General features: G+C 43.5%; 1 protein-coding gene across 3 annotated transcripts in view; it reads right to left on the bottom strand.

Moving 5' to 3' along the window:
• Positions 1–24,425, bottom strand: part of PRDM16 (PR/SET domain 16) — an 895,576-nt gene that overhangs the window by 44,195 nt on the left and 826,956 nt on the right. For all 3 annotated transcript variants that reach the window (XM_030222585.1, XM_030222586.1, XM_030222587.1), the window contains 3 exons: positions 22,438–22,525; positions 17,705–17,874; positions 15,078–15,155 (listed from right to left, as the gene is read on the bottom strand). In XM_030222585.1, coding sequence (XP_030078445.1) covers positions 15,078–15,155; positions 17,705–17,874; positions 22,438–22,525 — 336 coding nt within the window. The remainder of the gene's footprint in view (positions 1–15,077; positions 15,156–17,704; positions 17,875–22,437; positions 22,526–24,425) is intronic.

Here is a 24,425-nt window from a genome sequence, read left to right as displayed (position 1 = left end):
CCCCCCCAGCTGGGTGCACGCCGCTGGGGGGGGGGGGGGTGCCGCGCGCCTGCCCTCTGTTGTTCCATGCTTCTTTTCTGCCCCGGAACAGGAAGTAACCTATTCCGGGGCAGAGAAGAAGCATGGACCAACGGAAGACTGGCGCGCGCGGCACCCCCCCAGCGGCGTGCACCCGGGGCGGACCGCCTAGGAACGCCACTGCTATAGCGTATAATAAATAGTGCTTAAAACAATAAACTCAAAATGTGAACTTATCTCTTAATGTTCTCAACGATGTGCACTGTGCTTCGTGAATGCCACTTCACTCTCCTTGGCCACTGTGTCTAACCGATTGTCTGGCTTATAGAATAGCACTTAATCCTGGGAATTGCACCTAACTTTAGGCATGGCCATTTGCGTCAATTGAAACGTGGTGCAAATACCCGTGCGTAAATTTAGGCGCAGATGCCCTTATTCTCTGAATACACACGTAACTTAAAGGAATGCCCCTGACCTGCTCCTGACACGTCCCTGACCAACCCATGACCCCCCATTTCCACACCCCCTTTTTCGACTCACGCCTAAATTTACACAAGTACATTTCAATTAAATCTAATTGATGCCAATAAGCGCTTGTTAAAAGCCAATGATCAGTGCTAATTAGCTCGTTATTCAATTAAATTATACATGCAAACACGCAATTTTAGCGACTTTTATAGAATTAGGGGGACAATGACTTGTAAGAAGTCCTCAATGGATTAATTGTCTTTGATTGTTTAACTCCTCTAACTAAGCTATGAAAGGAAAAAGGCCACCCTTGTCGCTAGTTTAGACCACTGTTACGCATTGTATAGCAGAAAACATTCTTAGGTCAGCCTTTATTTTTAAAGCTATGGACTTTTTATACCTAAATATTGAGCCCTGGGCTGCATCCAGACATCAGTACTGAATATACTATGACCACTGCTACTTAACCAGCTACCAGATATATTCAGACTGGTACCCGGATAACTAATCTGATTAAGTTAGGACAGCCTTTTAGCTACACTAACTTTATACCAATAGTTAACCTGGGGGCCTTGTACTAAGGTTCGCCGAAAAATGGCCTGCGCTGGTGTAGACGTGTGTATTGGACACGCACAGGTACATTTTTCAGTGCACCTGCAAAAAAGGCCTTTTGGTGGTGGGGGGGGGGGGGGGGTTGAAAATGGACGTGCGGCAAAATGAAAACTGGTGCGCATCCATTTTGGGCCTGAGACCTTACCACCACCCACTGACTTAGTGTTAAGATCTCATGCGTTAACTGGGCGGTAATCATCAGCGTGCGTACAATGCCAATTACCTCCCGGTTAGCGTTGCGTACCGGAAAATTTTCTGGCACGCGTAGCGGATACGTGTTAAAAAATTAAATTACCACCCGATCACGCGGTAGCTGGGCGGTAGTTCAAAATTGATGCACGTAGGACAGGCGTACGTACCTACGCGGCTTAGTACAAAGGCCCCCTGGTTAGCAAATAAATATTACCCCTAAACCAGGTAACCCCAGCTGTACCTGGACTCTGTACCCAGACCTGCCCAAGCATTGCCCAGATCGTGCCAGGGTGGTCTGACTGTATTTTCAGTGGCATTATCCAGGTACGTGTGGCTGAAAATCTGGGTATGACCTGGTAAGTGGGATTTATCCAGGTAGGACCTGATCCTTCCCAGATAAGTCCCACTGAATATGAGGCCCTCTATTTTCAATATTTATGCAACAATTCCACATGATACTAATTAATATATATTCGAGAGTGAAACTGTTGAAAAGTTAGAAGGAAAAGTTTGCCTTTTTGCAAATGACATGATGATTTGCAACAGAATGGACGCCCCAGAGGGAGTAGACCACATGAGAAGTGATCTACAAAAACTAGAAGCATGGCCTAATGTTTTGCAGTTAAAATTGAATGCAAAGAAGGGCAGAGTGATGCACTTGGGATGTAGAAATCTAAAGGAAGGCCGATAAGCACAGACTGGGAGATGGACCTTGGGTGATAGTGTTTGAGGATTTTAATGTGGTGAAAAATGTGACAAGGTGCTGGTTAAAGCCAGAAACATGTTAGGTTGCATATAGAGAGGCATAACCGGCAGAAGAAATGAGGTGCTAATGTCCCTGTACAAGTTGTTGGTGAGGCCCTATGTGGAGTGTTGTATACAGTTTTTGGAGGCCTTATCTTGCTAAGGACATAAAAAGACTTGAAGTGCTTCAGAAGAAGGTGACAATAATGGGGGGAAAGGGAATGGGACTTATATACTGCCTTTCTGTGGTTTTTCCAACTACATTCAAAGTGGTTTACATATTATATACAGGTCCTTATTTGTACAGCCTGCTTGACCGGTCCCTACAAAATCTATCAGCTAGGTTTAGACCTGCAGGTGTACTCCTAAATCAGTCAGATATTTAGCTGACGGCAGTCAATGTTTTTTAAAAATTATCCCCCCCCCCCCCAATATTCAGTGCCGGGCCATGTCCAGGTACTGAATATTGGGGGATACTTTTGGGTGGGCCGGGCTCTGCATAACTTTTTTTGTTTGAAAAAAAAAAAAAAAGATCCCCTGTGCCTCATCCCGCCCCCCGACAATGTTTCCTCTTTCGCTTCCCTTTCCCTCTAGCCCTTGGCAATAAGGAGCCCCCGCTGTCAAGGTAGGTCCCCCTGTGCCTACCTGTAGCCCTGATGGTCCAACAGTGGGTGTCAGGGGCAGGAGCACAGCCCCCCTTCCTCCTGCTCCTTGTGGCAGCCATTTTGGATAGCTGACACAAGGGACAGGAGCAAAGAGGCTGTGCTCCTGCTCCCGATGACCTCCGCTGGACCACCAGGGTTACAGGTAGGGCTAGGGGGCCTATCTGGACAGCAAAGGACAAGGGGGCTCCTGGGGAGGGGGAGGCTTCTTATTGCCAAGGGCTTAAATTGCTTTGAATATTGGTCCCTATCACTTTATATTTGAGGAGGTGGTGAAGCAGAAGTTCTGAGGAAAGCAAATTCTAATTCACTGTGAGTGGACAAATTTTATTTATTGTTACATTTGTACCCCACGCACGCTTTCCCACTCATGGCAGGCTCAATGCGGCTTACATGGGGCAATGGAGGGTTAAGTGACTTGCCCAGAGTCACAAGGAGCTGCCTGCGCCTGAAGTGGGAATCGAACTCAGTTCCTCAGGACCAAAGTCCACCACCCTAACCACTAGGCCACTCCTTCACTCCACAAATTATCAGTGAGCTTTACTATCCACACAAAACCAGCACAGCTAAACTTCTAACAAGTCCAAACAAACCACAATGAGCTCTGAGGCTAATATCAGGAGCTCTGAGCATCCTCCCTACACCATCTCTCTCTCTCCATCTACCTGATCAATGAGAATCTGATGGATTGAAATAAAAGAGTCATATGATGTTGCCCACTGAGTAACAGGAACATACCTAGCTGGAGAGAGCAAGTCTAATGCTTCAGTTTGCATATCTTTACTAATGAATCATATTTGCAGACAAGAGATTTTCAGTTTTTCACTTTTGGCAACTGAAAGTGTTCTTGTTGATCGTTCTGCCCCAAAATGATTCCCAAATATTATCATTTGCTTTCTTTCTTTTCCACATTTGTCTGTGTTTTCATTCTTGTAAATTCATTACGCGTCCCTCGCACTCATAACACGTTCACACCCTTGCAGGTTCAGGGCTAGGGGAAGTATCCTCTGACAACTAACCCACAGCACCACTGTTTCACCAGCAGGGGCCGCCAGAGCACTATGACCAAGCCACAGGGCTAGCCTTGTATGTTTTAAGATGTTTCAGAGCTACTGTTAATTCCTTTATGTTTGAGAATTTTCCTAAGTCCATTGACAATATAATCTCATACAATATAATTTAGCTATAAAAACTGGTCAAGAGACAGCAGAACAAGTAGACAGGCTCAACTTTTCCCCTCTTTGTTGGAGAAGTGTTAATTTGAAACAAACCACCTGTATTTTTTTGCTTCCTCCAAAAGAAAATGAAACCGAGTTTAGGCTTGCTGCTTTTCCACTTGTGTGTTTATTTTGATTTATCTCATATTGCTTCAGTAATAGCTCAGAGGGAGTTACATTCAGGTACAGGGAGGTATTTCTCTGGACCCCAGAGGGCTAGTGGTTAGGGTGGTGGACTTTGGTCCTGGGGAACTGTGGAACTGAGTTCGATTCCAACTTCAGGTACAGGCAGCTCCTTGTGACTCTGGGCAAGTCACTTAACCCTCCATTGCCCCATGTAAGCTGCATTGAGCCTGCCATGAGTGGGAAAGCGCAGGGTACAAATGTAACAAAAATAAAATAGATACTATTGGAGATTCTACATGGAATGTTGCTACTATTGGAGATTCTACATGGAATGTTGCTAGTGGAATAGCAACATTCCATGTAGAATGTCCAATAGTAGCAACCATTCCATGTAGAAGGCTGCGCAGGCTTCTGTTTCTGTGAGTCTGACGTCCTGCACGTATGTGCAGGACGTCAGACTCGCAGAAGCCTGCGCGGCCACATTGGTGATCTGCAAGGGCCGACTTCTACATGGAATGTTGCTAGTGGAATAGCAACATTCCATGTAGAATGTCAAATAGTAGCAACAGTGGAGGAGTGGCCTGGTGGTTAGGGTGGTGGACTTTGGTCCTGAAGAACTGAGTTCGATTCCCACGTCAGGCACAGGCAGCTCCTTGTGACTCTGGGCAAGTCACTTAACCCTCCATTGCCCCATGTAAGCTGCATTGAGCATGCCATGAGTGGGAAAGCGTGCGTGGGGTACAAATGTAACAAAAAAAAAAAAGGGGGGACCTTTTACTAAAGGTATCAAGCAATTAACATGGGAGTTAGCATGTGTCATTAGCGGCGCACAGCTGCACAAACAGTGAAAGCAACAGCCTGACACTTTGCATGAGCTAATTCCTGTATTAACTGCATAATGTGGAACAGGGTGCATGGATCGGTAGATAATTACAACATGGAGGGTAATACCTATAATCTGAAGCCCAGAAACATAGAAACAGGGAAGCATGTAGGCAGATAAAGACCATTTGGCCTATCCAGCCTGCCCACCCATGCCATCTACTCTCCCTATCACTCCCTTTGAGATTTTATGTACTTGTCCCAAGCTTTCTTAAATTCAGATATTGTTTTTGTCTTTATCACCTCCACCAAGAGGCCATGCCACGAATTCGCCATCCTTTCTGTAAAGAAGTATTTCCTCAGGTTACTTCTGAATCTATCACCTTTCACCTTCATCCTATGCCCCCTCGTTCCAGAGCTTCCTTTCAGTTGAGAGAGACTTTCCTCCCGTGCATTTATGCCACGTGAGGTATTTAAATGTCTCTATCATAAGTCTCCTTTCCCGAAAAGTATACATATTGCGATCTTTAAGTCTGTCCCCATACGCTTTATGATGAAGACCACTGACCATTTTAGTAGCCGCCCTCTGGACTGACTCCATCCTGTTTATATCTCTTTGAAGGTGCGGTCTCCAGAATTGTACACAATATTCTAAATTAGGTCTCACCAGAGTCTCATACAGGAGCATCATCCCCTCCTTTTTATTTATTTATTTATTTATGTATTTATTTGTTGCACTTGTTCTCCACATTTTCCCACCTATTTGCAGGCTCAATGTGGCTTACACAGTACCGTAAGGGGTTTGCCAACTCCGGTAGAGAACAGATACAAGGTTATGTTGTGTTCGAATAAGGTAGATGTATTCCAAGCTCCATTAGGGTCGAAAGGAGGGAGGTTGTATATTGTCCAGTACGGTCTTTGGTTTAGTTGTGTGGCCGGATGTGGGGATTTACGTTGGATCTGTATTGTAGGCCGTTTTGAAGAGGTTGGTTTTTAGTGATTTTTTGAAGTTTAGGTGGTCGTGGATTGTTTTCACAGCTTTTGGGAGTGTGTTCCATATTTGTGCGCTTATATCTCTCCCTATGCACCCAAGCATCCTTCTAGCTTTCGCCATCGCCTTTTCTACCTGTTTGTCCATCACATACGACCACACCCAAGTCCCGCTCCTCTTTCATGCACAAAAGCTCTTCACCCCCTAAACTGTACTGTTCCCTCGGGTTTCTGCAGTCCAAATTCATGACCCTACATTTTATTAACATTAAATCTTAGCTGCGAAACTCTAGACCGTTCTTCAGGCTTCAGTTCTGGACCATTCTTCAAGGTGCCTGGTAGGAGCCTATTCTATACAGGAACATAAGTGCCTACTTTCCTTTATAGAATACAGTATAGTCTCAATTACCCGACCTTCACTAATCCGACCATCCGGCATATCCGACAGCCCTCCCACCAGGTGACATCATCACATTACTGTTAAGAAATGCACGGGTTCGCTTCCTGTCTTCTGGTTTTATACGCTGCTGGCTAGTGTTAATAAACAATACTGTATTTTACATACAGATACCCTATGCCCATTCTGTATGCATAAAATATGTTTTCTGTGCATTTTTTAAGGGGTTGCCATTGTTTTCTGTATTTTCCGACTTTTCACTTATCCGACAATGGCTCAGTCCTGTTTATATCAGATAATCGAGACTGTACTGTACTAGCTTAACAGGGTAGATGTGCACCTACATTTCAGTGATAAGCGTATAACTCTTGTGTTTAGCCACCTGCAAACTGTGCGCTAAGATATGCGTGCAGTAACAGAATAGAGCTTAGGCGGAATATTACCAAATATGTGCATTTGCAGTATTTTATTTCTTATATATCACATGCAAGCCTGAAAGCTATCAAAGCAGTGGGAATTCAGGTGCAGTAGGAATATGCACACATATGTATGTTCATGCTAGTATTCTAAGCAAAAAAAAAAAAAACAGCACAAAGGGCCTTTAAAAACAAAAGGGACACAAAACTTATATTGAAAAACCTTTTAATGATCAATTTTGATTGAAGGAAGACCCGACACGGGCCGTGTTTCGGTGCTACCGCACCTGCGTCAGGGGTCACACCAACAACAGGGAGGCTTATACAGACAAATTCAGAACATCTGTTGACTTGCAAAGTTGTCTATAAATGTATTTTCCTCCTTTCTTTGTCATTTTGACATTCACTCTCAAGGTGTGCGTGTCGGGTCTTCCTTCAATCAAAATTGATCATTAAAAGGTTTTTCAATATAAGTTTTGTGTCCCTTTTGTTTTTAAAGGCCCTTTGTGCTGTTTTTTTTTTTTTTGCTTGGACTTTGCTTGTGCTTAGTTCCCTCTCTTTGCTACACATGCTAGTATTCTAAACATTTACTCGTGTAACCAGCATGTAAATGTCCTTTCATAGAATAACTCCCTTAATGTCACCTCAATAGATATGTGCATCTGTATTATCTGCAGTGAAGTTCGTGCATGCTAAGGTGGTAATTTTAAGTATATGTGGAGCTGCTGTACACTCAACATACAACTGTTTCAAGTGACGACAATAATGGAGGAAAAGACCTCCGTTGCTACCAGGTTTGCAAGACAGAAAAAGGAGCACCAGATGTATGGAGGACTTAAGCATTAAGTAATCCCCTGACAAAGTCGTAGGTGAAACGGGTCCCCATTGGGATATTAATTAAAAGATAAGTGCTTCCCTTATCCTGCTGTATATTATGAATAGTGGTATATCAAATAAATTTAAACCATAAACCATATCAAATTACATTGGATTATAGAAAAGATTATTTTTTTGAATTTGTCACGTTTTACACAATTTTGTATGTGGAGAGTTTTGGCCAGTGATTGGTTCTAGTCTGTTGGCAGCAATACATAAATCCAGCAAATAACTGGAAGTTGTTGAGCCATAGGCTTCCGAGGTCTTTTCTTCCTTTATTTTCTTTCCTTGAAACAGGTCTATAAAATAATGAGTGGAGTTGAACGGGTAGATGTGAAGCGTCTGTTCACGCTTTCCAAAAATACTAGGACTAGAGGGCGTGCGATGAAGCTACAATGTAGTAAATTTAAAATGAATCGGAGAAAATGTTTCTTCACTCAACGTGTAATTAAACTCTGGAATTCGTTGCCAGAGAATGTGGTAAAGGCGGTTAGCTTAGCGGAGTTTAAAAAAGGTTTGGCCAGCTTCCTAAAGGAAAAGTCCATAGACCGTTATTAAGTGGACTTGGGGAAAATCCACTATTTCTGGGATAAGCAGTAAAAAATGTTTTGTACATTTTTGGGATCTTGCCGGGTATTTGTGACCTGGATTGGCCACTGTTGGAAACAGGATGCTGGGCTCGATGGCAATACTTATGTACTTATATGTACTTATGTATGTTGAGTCTGTAACAGCTCCACAGTGGATGGTTTATGGTTATACATAGAATTTTGTGGATTACCCCTTTAAAAAAAATACAAGTATATGTACATAAAGGGCCGGATTCAGTAAATGGCACCTAGTGTTATTCTATTACGGGAACTCCAGGTTGAGCATTCTTTATAGAATAGCATTAGTTGTTGAATTCCGTGCCTGACTTTGGGCACCAGGATTTACACCAACTGAAGTCAGGTGCCCCCTAAGTGAATTAAGGAGAAGCAGTGGGATTTGAAACTTGTCTTCCTGCTGCTCTAACCACTAGGCTACTGATCCACTCTACAAGAAAAACAGTTAGGCGTTCATGCAAGAGATTTTGCTAAGCCATAAAGTTTTGCTTTTATTCCGCTCACTGTTAAGGCGAAAGTGTGCATAACTTTGTATATTATAATTCCACCAAGTTTGGTTTATTTACTTTCCATGACTCATAAATGACTATTCCTGACCGGTGGCCAAAAGTTAGTGCAGTAATTCAGTCATTCGTAGCAACTGAAATAAAAACATACATGCCTCTCCCATAAAGGAAGCATTACTGTTCTTGCACATTTTGAGGGTGGTCTCTGAAGAAACTGACGCTTGGAAAACATGGGCATACATAACACATGGTCTTCTGGTAAGACTCTCAGGCTTATTTTCGAAAGAGAAGGGCGCCCATCTTTCGACACAAATCGGGAGATGGGCATCCTTCTCCCAGGGTCGCCCAAATCGGCATAATCGAAAGCCAATTTTGGGCGTCCTCAACTGCTTTCCATTGCGGGGATGACCAAAGTTCACGGGGGCAAATCAGAAGCGTAGCGAAGGTGGGACTGGGGCGTGCCTAACACATGGGTGTCCTTGACCGATAATGGAAAAAAGAAGGGCGTCCCTGACAAGCACTTGGGCGACATTACTTGGTCCATTTTATTTTTTATGACCAAGCCTCAAAAAGGTGCCCGAACTGACCAGATGACCACCGGAGAGAATCAGGGATGACCTCCCCTTACTCCCCCAGTGGTCACCAAACCTTTTTAAATATTTTTTGCCAGCCTCAAATGTCATACCCAGCACCATGACAGCAGTATGCAGGTCCCTGGAGCAGTTTTAGTGGGTGCAGTGCACTTCGGACAGGTGGACCCAGGCCCAACCCCCAACCTATTACACTTGTGGTGGTAAATGTGAGCACTTCAAAACCCACCACAAACCCACTGTACCCACATGTAGGTGCCCCCCTTCACCCGTAAGGGCTATGGTAGTGTGGTACAGTTGTGGGGAGTGTTTTTTTTTTTGTGGGGGGGTGGGCTCAGCACACAAGGTAAGGGAGCTATGCACCTGGGAGCAATTTCTGAAGTCCACTGCAGTGCCCCCTAGGGTGCCCGGTTGGTGTCCTGGCATGTCAGGGAGACCAGTGCACTATGAATGCTGGCTCCTCCCACGACCAAAGGGCTTGGATTTGGTCATTTCTGAGATGGGCGTCCTCGGTTTCCATTATCGCCGAAAATTGGAGACAACGTTCTCTAAGGTCAACCTAAATTTTGCGATTTGGGCGTCCCCGACCGTATTATCGAAACGAAAGATGGACACCCATCTTTTTTCGATAATACGGGTTTCGCCGCCCCTTCGCCGGGACGTCCTGCAAGGACATCCTCAGGAAAACTTGGGAACCTTTTTCGATTATGCCCCTCTCTAGATCCTGTCAGGTCAATTTCCATTATACTGCTCAGTAGCAAAGATAACTGGAAAATTTTTACTAATCCCTCTTTAGATAAATTTACAGCTAAATTTATCACAAATTTAGCTGGACAAAATTTGCCTGGCTTGATTTCAGACAGGAGAGCTTTCTTTGTGTTACCGGAGTAGATTGTTTAAATCCTAAATCCATCTGGGTATGCTCCTGAAGCTGACTCTTTTTTGACAAGCCCGTACGATTTTAGGAAGTTAAATTTAGCTAATCTGTTCAGTTTAACCAGCTAATTTCTAAAGTAAGCTAGGTAAAGCTTTGCTATGTGTATTTTTGAATATTGATCCCTTGCGTGCATTACCTAATTCCTGTAATTTTCATAGGATAGATATATTTTAAAATGTATCTATTCTTTCTGTGTTTCTGAACATGGTATAAAATATGCCCTTTCTTGTTGATCAGACCTCACACATTTCGTTTTCTTGCTATGCATATGTAAAAAGTAATTTGTTTATCAGATTTGAAATACCTCCTTACATTACCATTCTAAGCCTCATGCAATGAAAATAAGAGGCAGGCATTAGTCCAGAGTGGTGCTGGTAGTTCCTACCAGGTATAAGTGACTAATCCTTCATAATATGTAGAATATAAACATACTTATAACTCCTGAAAATGGTATTTCAAACCTGCCTACTCACCTATGTTGATAAAACAGTATGCATCTGTCTGGTTTTTTTTTTAATTCATATAAAATACATGAAAAGGATGTGCACCAATGCATTTTTCTTTTCTTTTTTTTTTTCCAGGATAGTTTTGTGTTTTGCCTGGTTTTTAAACATTTTGTTCAATTTATTTCACATATTTATTTTAATAAATATTTGACATGCATTAGAATTTTCTAATACATGTTAATTGTCTTACCACACATTAAATCATAGGTTAACACGTGTGGAAGTGATTTAATGCTCACTAAATTTAAAGGGTCATGGATTTGATATACTGCCTTTCTGTGATACAACCAAAGCAGGCTCATAATCTAAATTGTTTTTCACCTGGTAACTTGCCCAGAGTTTCAAGGAGCTGCACTTGGGAATCAAACCCAGTTCCCCAGATTCTCAGCTCATTGCATTAACCATTAGGCTACTCCTCCATTCCAGAAAAAAAAAAAAAATCAAGTAATCACCACCGCACTCCTGTGGCAGTATTGTACAACCTTGAGCACCCCTTGTGCCAACTGGGGGGGGGGGGTAAAGGGTCATGAATATGATATACCACTCTGATAAACCGAACATACATTAATAAATGCAATATGAGGGTCATTTTGACTACCTGAGTGATTTTGCTTTGAAAGTTGAAAATGATAGGCGAGGGGGGGGGGGGGGGGGGGGGGGGTAAACCACAGCAAACATCTTTGAAAATCACCTTGACTTGCACAGTTTTCCTCCTTCAAGTAAACACATCCCCAGAACAGCCATTTTTTTTTTAAACAGTTAAATCTATTTGCACTGTGAAACCCTGGTGTACTTTGAGCCAATCTTGAGATGAGGAGGGGGCGGAGGAGGGCGATGGGGAAAGAGGATCAATGATCAACCAGGGAAACTTATCTAGGTAAATACCTTTGGAAATTTTCTTCCATAGTTTAGCGCTTCGATGCGACTGCTAACTTCAAAACCACCTAAAACCATGAAGTAGTCGTCTTGCGTTAAAAAAAAAAAAAAAAAAGCCCAAAAGAAACAAGCTTCCTTTAACCAGCGAGAGCAGACGCTTGCAAAAACAAACTTTCAAAACAATTATTGTTGCCCGACGCTGAGGATCACAGTTCTCAGAGCACAGGAGAAAATCGATGATAATTAAAGCACTTTATAAACATAGCAGCCGCTCCCTGGGGTGCTATTACAATGCAACATTGTCCAGAAGTCAGCCCTCCTGGTATAAAGAAACCCCCTCCACACACATATGGCTAATTTTCTGGGAGAGCAGACCAAATAAATCTTTATTTTCCTAACCTTTGATAAGCTGCCATGCTCCTTTTTTTTGGGGGGGGGGGGGGGAAGAAAAACTGGTCTGTCAGTTGTGAATGTGGGTACTTAGGTTTAAAGCAAAAAGCAAAAAACAAAAAAGGGGAGTGACCGCCGAAGTTTCAACTCTGGGGTGTTTATTCAACAATTTATAGAGACAACCCTAACTATGACTCGACACAGTCCTGCATTTTGGTGCAGAGGATGCCTGCCTCAGAAGTCTTAGGGATGACTCAGTATACCAATTTTTGTGGTAGTCAGGACACCCTCCCCCTGTGCCTACCTGTATCCCTGGTGGTCCAGTGGGGTCGTTGGGGGGCAGGAGCACAGTCCTCTCGCATCCTGCCCTTTGCAGCACCGGTCTAAAACGGGTGCCACGACCTCTCACGGCAGCTCGTGGTACTTCGTGCAGTATCACGACCTGCCATAAGAGATTACAGCAGCCATTTTAGAGAAGCACCGCAAGAGACAGGAGCAAGGGGGCTGTGTTCCTGGCCCCAACAACCCCGCTGGACCTCCAGGAATACAGGCATGTAACAGGCATGTAAATACTAGCCATTCCCTAGTTTATAGAATTGCCCGTTTAGGGCTAGATTCTATAAAGTTGTGTGGTCAAATTTCCAACTAGTGCAGAAATTTGGGCACACAGTTATAGGTGTGTGCCTAACTTAATTATTAATTTAGAAACTAATTGGCCTTATGTACCAATAATAGCCATTAAGTGGTACTAATATGTACCTGCATGTGTAGAAATTAAGGGCCCCTTTTACGAAGCTGTGGCAAAAGGGAGCCTGCACTGGTATCGGCGCGTGTTTTTCATGCGCGCCAAGGCCCTCTTTTACCTCAGCAGATAAAAGGGAAGTCTATCTTTCCTGCAGGAAAAGGCCATGCGGCAAGTAAAACAATTGCCGCGCGGCTATTTCGGAGGGGGAGCCCTTACCGCCACCCACTGAGGTGGCGGTAGGGGCTCCCAAACTAAACCGGTGCGCGGCACTGCCCGATTACCACTGGGTGCACACCGGCGATATAAAAATAAATATATGTTTGAAGCACCAGATTTGACGGCGCGCTAGGGATTTAGCGCCCGTGTTGGGCTTACTGCCACTTTGTAAAAGGGGCCCTTAATAATCCATGGTTTAGTGTGGGGAAGCAGGAAAAATACCACAAAATGCTTTAACGTTTAATGTTTGTGTGGTCGCCTGTTTTTTGTGTGCTAACTTCATGTCAGGGCAACCAAGAGGTGGAACAGAGGGGCAAAATCTGCCCAACACATATCCAGGAGACAGCGACAATGACCCAGAATACATCTCCCATCAAGTTTCCCTGTGCTTATCCCGTGTCCCATCCCCCCTCCCGCCTCTCTAACCCCCCTCCAATGATCACCTGCCCCTTGCTCATACCTCTCCTACTCCCTTCACCCTTGCCCATCTCTACCTACCTATCTCTTTTATTAGTCTGCTATAATTAACTTATATTTTCTCTATCAATACTCTGTAATCCATATTATTATGTAAGCCGCATTGAACCTGCTTTGAGTGGGAAAGCGCAGGGTACAAATGTAACAAAAATAAAATAGATACTATTGGAGATTCTACATGGAATGTTGCTACTATTGGAGATTCTACATGGAATGTTGCTATTCCACTAGCAACATTCCATGTAGAAGGCTGCGCAGGCTTCTGTTTCTGTGAGTCTGACGTCCTGCAGGACGTCAGACTCACAGAAGCAGAAGCCTGCGCGGCCACATTGGTGATCTGCAAGGGCCGACTTCTACTTAACCCTCCATTGCCCCAGGTACAAATAAGTACCTGTATATAATATGTAAGCCGCATTGAACCTGCTTTGAGTGGGAAAGCGCGGGGTACAAATGTAATAATAAATAAATAAATAAAATCCCCCAGGTCTGGCCTCCAAGGGGGGGCCCGGGTCCTGGCACAGCGCTGGCAAGCTTCTTCCTGCTGCCTGCTTCCGGGTCTGTCCTCCCCTACTCGTGAATACCGCCCAGGACCCGGATGATTGCATTAGCGCAATATCATGTTAATGCAATCATACGGATTCTGACTCCCGGCACAGACAGGAGCAGGACAGGACAGACCAGACCGTGGGAGCAGGTATGCAGGAAGCAGCTTGCTGGAGCCGGCAAAGATAGAAAGTTAAGGAGGTGGGTGGGAGCGGAGGTGCAAGGGGGGGGGGGGGGCATGAGTGTGTGTATGTGTGTGTGTGGGGGAGGGGTTGGCTTGCAGCGGTCCGGTTCTGCCCCGGGCCCGGTTATGTCTCTCAGCGGCCCTGCTGCATGTTAAGGACTTTACAACCTTTAGTAAAAGGACTCCTAAGCTATATGACCTTGACTACCTTTCCAACCAAAATTCCATTTGCTTATCCTGTACCCATCCCCCACCCGCCTCTTCCACCCTTGCTTCCACCTCTCCTACTCCTTCACCCCTGTCCTTCTCTACCTACCTATCACTTTTGGTATCCTGTTATATTAACTTTTATTTTCTTATCTAAATCCTGCAATCCCTATTACTATGTAAGCCGCATTGAACCTGCTTTGAGTGGGAAAGCGCAGGGTACAAATGTAACAAAAATAAAATAGATACTATTGGAGATTCTACATGGAATGTTGCTACTATTGGAGATTCTAGATGGAATGTTGCTATTCCACTAGCAACATTCCATGTAGAAGGCTGCGCAGGCTTCTGTTTCTGTGAGTCTGACGTCCTGCACGTACGTGCAGGACGTCAGACTCAAAGAAGCAAAAGCCTGCGCGGCCACATTGGTGATCTGCAAGGGCCGACTTCTACTTAACCCTCCATTGCCCCAGGTACAAATAAGTACCTGTATATAATATGTAAGCCGCATTGAACCTGCTTTGAGTGGGAAAGCGCGGGGTACAAATGTAATAATAAATAAATAAATAAATATGATGCACATTGCTGGATGAAGGATAGATAAGCCACACTGAGCCCGCAAAGAGGTGGGAAAATGTGGGATACAAATGCAAACAATAAATAAATAAATAAATAAGGATGCTAGGTGGCACCAGTCACAATGGTGGTATAATAGGTAACTAGATGAATGCATGAAAAGATGAAACAGGTATTACCTGTATGGTTGCTCCCCTGTATGTGTCCGGAGATGCCTGGTCAAATTGGCTGACCGAGGAAAGATTTTACCACAGTACCTAGGAATTGAAAGTTGAAATAAACATCACACACTATTTTGGGTGTTGTACAACTTCATCAATGCTCCTCTAAGATTCTCCTAACCCAGCAGAATTATGCTGTTCATTGTCAAGAGTTTCAGCGACTTATTTCTGCTGCTTCAATGCATTTTACTGTTTTATTCCCAATCAGAACATCTTAGGCATTTCCTAAACAAATTATACAAAATTAGAAACATCTTAGGCATTTCCTAAACAAATTATACAAAATTAGAAATAATAATAAACGGTGGAGGTAAATGATAAAAAATGAGCATATTGGTGCTGTTATCTGTGGAGTTTGCACCAGGGGCGTAGCCAGATCTCGGTGGGAGGGGGGGCCAGAGCCCGAGGTGGGGGGGCACTGTTTAACCGCCTCCTGCCACCGCCGACCCCCCCCGCCACTTTGGACTGCTGCCGCAACTGCAACCCTCCCCCCCCATCGCCGCCCGCCCTCTGCCTCGCTGCCAGATCAGGTACCTTGTTTGCTGGCAGGGGTCCCCAATCCCTGCCAGCCGAAGAGTCTTCTTCAGCGCTGGTTGACTCCGGCGCCTTCCTTGTGGGATCATCTGTTTCTGACGCCTTACATCCTGCACCGTGCATGTAGCCCCGTGCAGGAAGTAAGGCGTGAGAAACAGATGATCCCACAACGAAGGCGCCGGAGTCAACCGGCGCTGAAGAAAACTCTTCAGCTGGCGGGGATTGGGGACCCCTGCCAGCAAAGAAGGTACCTGATGCGGCGGCGGGGGGGGGGGGGGGTCAAATGTAGAGGGGGCCAGGGCATAATCTGTGGGGGCCCATGCTCCCGTGGCCCCACGTAGCTACGCCCCTGGTTTGCACCCATAATCAAAACTTCACCAGTGGTTTTGCCTTGCTTATCGCACAAAAAGAAAATTATGCACACAGATTTATGCCTGCGTAGATTTTGTTTGGGTATAAAATAACGTGCATGATTTTTAATAATGAAACCATCAATTTATTAAATCCCCCACACTCCCTCCACTCCTTGACCATCTCTACAATTCATAGATTAAAGTACTGTATGATACCCAAGCACATAAGGACTGTTATCCACAGAACCCCTCGGATTTTATATAGCAGACCTAAGTTACATGCACAAATCCAGTCATATTCTGGATTTCCACACACAATTTAGGGGGTCTTTTACTAAAGCTTAGCGCGAGTTATCTGCAGCAGGACCTATTTTAGTCCTATGGGCCCTGCTGCAGATAACTCAAGCTAAGCTTTAGTAAAAGACTCCCTTAATTATTTAACAAGCCAATCAGTGCCAATAACTACCACTTAACAAGCAATTATTGACACTAATTGGCATTAAATAGAATTTACGTGCAGAACAGTCTAAGCATATTCTATAACGTGATGCACGTAAATTCTAAATTGCATAGTTGAAAAAGGGGGCGTGGTCACGGGCGTCGAATGGGTGGGTCATGGGCTTCTTAAAATCTATGCGTGTTGTTATACAATACACTCCGTCTGTGCGTAACTTAGGCGTTGGTAGTTACACCAAAGTTTTACTGCCTGTGACTAAATTTAGTTGCGTGGTCGGGCACTCAGCGTAATCTATAAACCACACAGGAATTTTGGTTTATTCTATAAAGTATGCCTAAATGTAGGTATACTCTTAGAATATGCCTAGCATATTTTGTTTCAGCACCAGTTTTTTTAGGCATGATATATAGAATCAAACATATAAACGGCGAGTGACCGACTCACTCGCAAATGCGCAGTAGAGACTTCCCTCTCTGTCCCGCCCCCGCGTCAATACGTGATGACGAGGGCGGGACAGAGAGGGAAACTGCGCTGCCGAGGTTGATACCGCACCCGCCCACCCGAGGTCGCCGCTACCGTTACCCCCCCCCCCACACACACACCTGGCCCCTCTCTCCGCTACTAAACTTACACATCCATTCGCCGGAATGCAGCATGCACATCAGCTGAGCTGCCGTCGGCCTTCCTTCCCTGCCTGTGTCCCGCCCTCGCTGACGTTACGTCACAGGAGGGCAGGACACAGGCAGAGAAGGAAGGGCCGACGGCAGCTCAGCTGATGTGCGTGCTGCGTTCCGGCAAATGGATGTGTAAGTTTAGTAGCGGAGAGAGAGAGGGCCCGGGCCGGGTGGACGGATGGCGGTGACTCCGGGGGGGGGGGGGGGGGGGGGGGAAACGGTAGCGGTGGCGACCTCGCGGGGAGGGAGGGGGAAGGAAGGAAGGAAAACCCCAATACCAGCCCGTTTTTACGGGCTCAACGGCTAGTAGGATATATAGAATCCAAAATGCTATTTTAAAGAAGAGGCTTTGAATATTGTCCTTTCAGGGCCAGATGGTCTAATCTATAGATACAACATTGGAGAAATCCCTTAGATCGCCTGGCCTTCCGTGTTTAATTAATGGAGGATTGGGATTTAGTTTCCTTCTGCATCAATAGACCAGCAATTTTTTAAACTAAAGTTTAATTGGATTATATTTCTAAATAGTTTCCCATTAGCCAGAAAATGGTAACTTCCCAGGTTTACCGGCAAGTGTAGCGCTCTTTGCCTTTCCTCAGGATTGCATCTGAGAGCGTTGGGGGCGGAGATCGGAAGTTAAAAGGATGGTGCGGGAGGGGCTGTAAGGAACTTCCTGTGTTTGCTTTCAGTGCAGCAAAACTTTCCAGTTTTTCAGTCATGGTCTCTATCGCTGACATCTGCGGTGCAAGAAAGAAGAAGTCATTTTATTATGAGACGGATGGGTTCCTGGGGAAGCAAGAACATCTAATCTTGCTAAGTCAGAATCAACATGCCCAGCATTTTGTTATCCGTTAATTAATCACAACATTCTTTCCTACTCCCTAAGTAAACAAAATAATTAGTTTTAGCGGCATGCATGCTTACGTACACATTAATATTTATTTATGATCTGCATGTGAACTGATGGCAACAGAAAACCTGATTTACTAGCTCACTGATATATGTTTCCTAGTCTTTTCAGTTTCTTAGTAAAAAATTAATGATTATCCACATCCGTCTACCGCTAAGATCTGTAATGGAAGCCCTAGGGGTAGACTTAGATTTTGAGCTCACATTTTGAGTCCCAGATAGCTTCCATGGTGAAATCATCAATTTGTGCTCTTCATAAGAAATGCTCTGTGAAAATGTTTATTAGAGGACAAAGAGGTGTCTTTGTTGATTCATGCCCTGATCCCATGTGGACTGACATCTATAAAGGTTTCAAGTTGGTTTAAAACACAGTGGTCAAATTATAATATGATGCTCATTGATTTTATCACATGATACCAAAGATTTTTTAGTTGGACTGCCTCCCTATTTCTTACAGGTGTGAGTTTAAGATTCTATTGATAGCACATCATAATTTCTCTTCTGGTTTACCCCAATATTTTGACAATTGGCTATGTCACTATAGCCTAGTTAGATAACTCTTTTTGTCCCTAACGCTACAGTTTACTAAGAAGCACTAGCGACTGTCCATGCGCTAGTGCCGACACGGCCCATTCACATGAACAGCCACTAGAGCTGCTTCGTAAACAGACCCCTCGGTGATTTCCTGTCTATTCCTCCCTTCCTCAAGGATCAGGCTTGAATTAACTTGATGTACTGCAACGATACACCCTGTCCATCCCTCTCCACATTCCTAAGGATACCTCCAGTATGAGTCATAGAAGTTAAATACTTGTAGGATATCATGTCTTAGCCAATGTCTTTTTCTTTTTTGTTCTTGGATTGTAGATGAATGTAGAAATTCCCATATTTAATTTGACATCAATTCCCTATCTCCAAATAACTTACTACCAAGCTCTAAAAACGAGTAAGGCTTCAACATATGGCTGCCTGGGTCCCTGTGGCTTTGCTAGATGACAGTCCTGTTACCACAAACCAGTTGACACTGACCTGGTTGGTATCTGGGGTGTTGTAACCTTCTGGTTCCAACCTGGCTATCCTACAGCCTACCGTATACCTATATCATCCTTCCTTCATGAAAGGTTACTCATTTTTTTTATTGCTAATTCAAAAATTTATATCACAAAAAAGACAGTTTATTCCAATGGATTATTGATTCCCGCTCACTGCTGCTAGGAGGGAAGGTTGGGTTCAATATCTGGCACTGGTTCTTCTCCTCCTAGGACTTGAAGCTCTATAAAGTAACACCCCAATCCTCTATGCCAAGTTTTCCTTTGAATTCAATATAACTAGAGAAGGTTAAATGCAGCTTCTTCATCCATAGGAAGTTGGGCAGTACCTTCGCCCTAGGTAAAATAGGCTCCAGGAAGAAGGATGAAAAGGTAGCAAAGGCTTCAAGGACTTTCAGGATTCACCTGGTTGCAAATGTATACGTAGATTTGTTAACTTATGGTACGTGTTATTTAATTTTGGTTATTTTAAGGACCTATGCTTTATGAATCAGCAAAGAACTTGAATTATCCTGACTAAAATGAATTTCCAGCTCCAAGAGACATATTACTTTATCTGTTTCCTCCACTGTTCTCGACTACGGACTATGCTGCTTTGGAACTTACAAAGCTATTGGAAATAACCAGGCAGGGATGTGGAGTCAGAGTTGGAAGCAATTTTAGGTGAAGTCGGAGTAGTAAAAATGTACCGAATCAATTTACAATATTATAATATATGGTAAATGTATCATTTTATATCTTTGTCCTGGATCTAAAGTTATATTTACCAGTACTTTAGATCAATAACAAAGAATGTAAAGCTTAATATCACTAGGAGTCGGAAAATAGAAAAATGGAGCAATTGGAGTCGAAGGTTTGGTGTACTGACTCCACATCCCTGTAACCAGGTTTCATAAATCCCCTGACATGGAAAGACATTTTCAGGAACAATGACGACAGGATTCCACCCACACCACAGTTGTTTCTTTTCCATGTCTCATAAATGTCTCACCGTCTTGCTGGGTCCTGCCTCGCCTTGGTAAGTCCTCCCTGCTATCGGTTCCTTTGCAGGCAGCACTAGCCACTATTCTCATTCAGACAAACACAGGATGTCCCTGACTGGTCTGTTGGCATTATCCAGCCAACTAGGAGGAAAATTGGGGGAAGTTATTAACCAAACTGTTGCACCGAAGCAAAACAATGAGGGAGACTAAGTTTAGCTGTGAAAGCAGCTGGGATCAGACTTTCACAAACCATAAGGTTATTTATGCAAGGTGAGAGCTTTCTTTAAAAAGAGAACAATATGTTAAAATCTGCATTAAAGTTAGCAAGTATAGTGCGTTGAAGAAAGCCCGCAGAATCCCTGAGGGGAAGGAGACCTAGATATTGTTGTATGAGACAGTGATTTTTGCTAAAGGAAGATATGGTTGAATGTCTCTCATCTGTAGCCATTGAGGTGATAATTTAACGAAGGGGAAGACGACGGTAGATAAAGACCATTAACCCACAATGACACAGCCCTGTTTGGTGAAACTTTGGCCACAGTCGGTGCAAGAGAAAGCTGTTGATTGAGATAAGTTTTGAAGTTTCTGTGATTTTTCACGTCACTTGATAAATAGGATCCATGAAAACTGATTTTTCACTGAAGTTTTAACAAATATATACTCTGGGGGTTTTTTTTTATGACTGTGAAGTGAACATATCCTGTAAGTCCTACCAGAATTTCTTCTGTTATGCAGAAGTGGAGGGAGGGTTCTGAGGCTTTTCCCCCCCAGTAGTTTTTTGTACTTCAGTGAAGTAATTGACTTATTTGCTAAGCTATTATTTTGAGAAAGAGCTCGTAGAAAATATATATAATACCTCTCTTTTCCCTCTGACACTATTTTGAATTTGAAGCAATTGGTAGACAAAGACCAACATGGCCCATCCAGTCTCCCCAGTAGGGTTGTTAGGGTAGTACCTTTCACACAGTTTCTTTACCTTTGATTTCTCAGTGCAGCTATAAGCAGCGGAATGGGTTGGGGCCATAGCCAAATCAATATTATGTCCAACCCAGGCTCAGCAACTAGAGAACTTGGGGGCAGGGCCAGAGATGGATTTGTTTGGGCCCTTCAACTGCCCCGAGTACAACAGCTATTTCACAGCTGTTTTAAGTTGATGTGGTCTTTGCTTGGTTTCCATCCTCTTGCTCTTTAGGGATCCCCTATGTTTATTTATAAAATTTATAACCCCCCCCCCCCCCCACCATCTACTATTTTATACAAAATCATTTTCACATAAAAACATATAAAATTCAAGATAAAAACAACATAGTAACTGAATATACATACAAATCACTACCTATGAACATTTCACAGCAGTGAAAGCCTTTAACTGCTTCCTGAAAAGGAAAATCACTCCATTTTGAATTCCAGTTCCGTTGTTATTTTGGGAGCATTCCGGGGATGGAGTCAGCACTTGGCCGGTTAAGTACCGATATTCAGCACTTAACCAGCCAGGGCAACCACATAAATGAGACCGTATAAAACACAGTTCTATCTTTACACAGCTTTATCCTAACTGACTAAGGGCCCCTTTTACAAAGCAGCGGTAAGCCCAACGCGGGCTTATCGTTCGCTAAAAAGGAAGTACCGTAGGGCAACCACAGCAGCCCAGCAGTAGTTTTCACCCCCAGCGCCGTCATATCTGGCGCAACATAAATATTTTGATTTTTGTAGTGCCGGTGTGTATCTAGCAGTAATCGGGCAGTTCCACGTGCTGCCCAATTACTGCCTGGTTAGCGTGAGAGCCCTTACCGCTATTTCAATGGGTGGCGGTAAGTGCCCCCTCCCCCCCCCCCCAAAATGGCTACACAGCAAGTGCTTCACTTGCTGCATGGCCAGTTCCTGAAAAAAATAAAGACCTGCCTTTTATCTGCTGCAGTAAAAGGGAGCCTCGGTGCGTGTAGAAACACACGCCGATGCCAGCGAAGGCCCCCTTTTGCCGCAACTTCGTAAAAGGAGCCCTAAGTAACTACATAAAGTTAGGATAGCAAAATGGCTGTCCTAACTTAATGCGCTAAAGTTAACAGGGCACTGGTCTGAATATCGGTCAGTGACCGATTAACTTCCGGGTAATCGCCGACACCGAATATTCAAAGCTGGAAACTGTGCATGCCCCGGCATTGAATATCCGAGATCAATTCAGCCCGTGACTGTGAGAGGCTCAAATGTCACCGCCGCAAGTTGAATATTGGCGGTTTGTGCCTATCCTGTCAACCAGATCCGTTAGATGAGGTTCTGAGACCAGTTTAGGCAAATACTGCTATAAAAACCATGAAACAAACCCAACCACCTTGCCTGGGATTTTATGAGTTGACTTTACCTGGGGATGAAAGAGTAGTGGAGAGGGTCTTAAGTATTTCTCCTTTAGGTTACCCACAGAGTCCGGCACCTTCCGCTTCTCCACCCTGCTGGACAGCAACACAGAGGGTTACATACCCTACAGCATTATGAATGACCAAGACATGGCAGCCAGAGCGGATTACAACTTAAGGGGGTCATTTACTAACAACACATGCTGACTTTGTTAACGAGATCATGGGCTCTGTGGTTAATAATGTGCATTAACGGTGTTAGTACACGGCATGTAGTAAATGCTCCCTTAATGCTTACAGATTTTGCTGATGATAAAAAAAAGTATAACTACATTTGTTTTGACTTGATGTTTTAATTCCATCTTTTGTTTTCTGTCATAATGACACAACACCAGTGGTTCATTAGAAAGGTGGTTGATGTAGACTTCAATAACTGAAAGTTTCATAGGAAAGACTCATTCTATCAAGTTAAAAAAAAGAGGTATTTCAGAAGAATCTACCACCTATGTGTGAGACAAAACTGGTTGAATTTTCCCTGAGTTAAAGAATATTGTCCAACAGTTGAGTGACCGGCACATCCTATACCAAGTGAAAAAAATACAAGAAAATACATCTACTTTTGACTCTGAATTTCTTGGTGGCTTGTGAAGGTTGTTATCTCATCCAGATCTGATCGGTATGCTCTCCAGATGACAGCTTGAGCAAATGACTTGATTCTGGAAATTATCTCACCATTTGAGCACATGCAAGACATTCCAATTCATCTAGACTAAAATTCCAAATGTTTTCAAGGGAGCCAAATAGAAAGAAATTTGGAAGTCAAACATTTTCAGGTTGGTAAACAAGGTGTCTGCATTGTGATTTGCAAAAGATTGTGGTGCATATTTTATCATTTTTGTCTTACAGAAATTGATTTTTGTAAAAAAAAAACATACAGTTAATGACACCGTCTTTCATGTACATCTGTCTTCTAGGCCTTACAATGTCTTATTTGAGTTGGCTGCTGATCGTCAGTAAATATTATTCTTATATTTCTTCTTAACCATACATGGAATTGGTGTGTAGTCCTAAAAACAGTTTGTGTTATTCCCTCCCCAATCCAAGTTTCTTTTTCAAGCATTCTTTTTTATTTATCCTCTCCTGAAAGACCTCTCAGATTTATATGACAATAAGACTGGAAGGGGCTTTAACGTTCTTCTTCTGCTTTACTACTTCTCCAGATCTGACTTTTCGGGATTTAGTTCATGCTTTTCAATAGTAGATCAAGACGAGTTACTTCCTGGCCTCCAATACTGTCTGTTTTTATCCTCAAAAACAGAGGACAGATCATACCACATCATAGTGATCTCTTTTGTCTATAACAGAATAGCCTTTCTTGGAATCTGCTATCCAAAAAATGATGTTCTTTCAATGATAAACCAAACGTTTCCTCAAAGGAGAACTCAGAATTCTAAAAACAGGAAATCCAAGAGCCCAATAAGTGCAAAGCACCTGTTTGGCTGAAGTCTTGCCTATTAAATGGCTTCCTAACTGTTGGGTGCGTTTATTTTGTACACTGTTGAAAGTGCAGTTGGTGATGATAGTTTGTCTCCCATTCAACCAAGGGGGAGTAATATTATTGATCTTATAAAATAAGTGTGTCCAGAAGTGCACAGCCTGGCTTTTTAAGCTGCTTCACAGTACAGCATTTGGTTACAAAGCAATATATCTTGTGTGACAGATGGAGGTAATTTAATAACAGAAATGCCTATGTCAAAGTTCAAAAGGACACCTACAGGTGCTCACGAGCCTTTATAAAATAGACACCCATAACCATACCCAGTGCACAAATCCTCACACACAAATTTCCATATGTTCAAAGAAGGTGTAAATGGGTGCATGTCCACTATTCCCCAAATTCTATGAATGGTGCTCAAAATTGTGTGCTCAAATTTGCATGCTCAATCTGAATTTACATGTGCATCTTGCTAGCCGGTATTCTATAAAGATGTGCGTG

The sequence above is a fragment of the Microcaecilia unicolor genome, chromosome 13, assembly GCF_901765095.1.
Source record: "Microcaecilia unicolor chromosome 13, aMicUni1.1, whole genome shotgun sequence".
NCBI classification, from domain to species: domain Eukaryota; kingdom Metazoa; phylum Chordata; class Amphibia; order Gymnophiona; family Siphonopidae; genus Microcaecilia; species Microcaecilia unicolor.
This window is presented reverse-complemented; position numbering and strand designations above follow the sequence as displayed.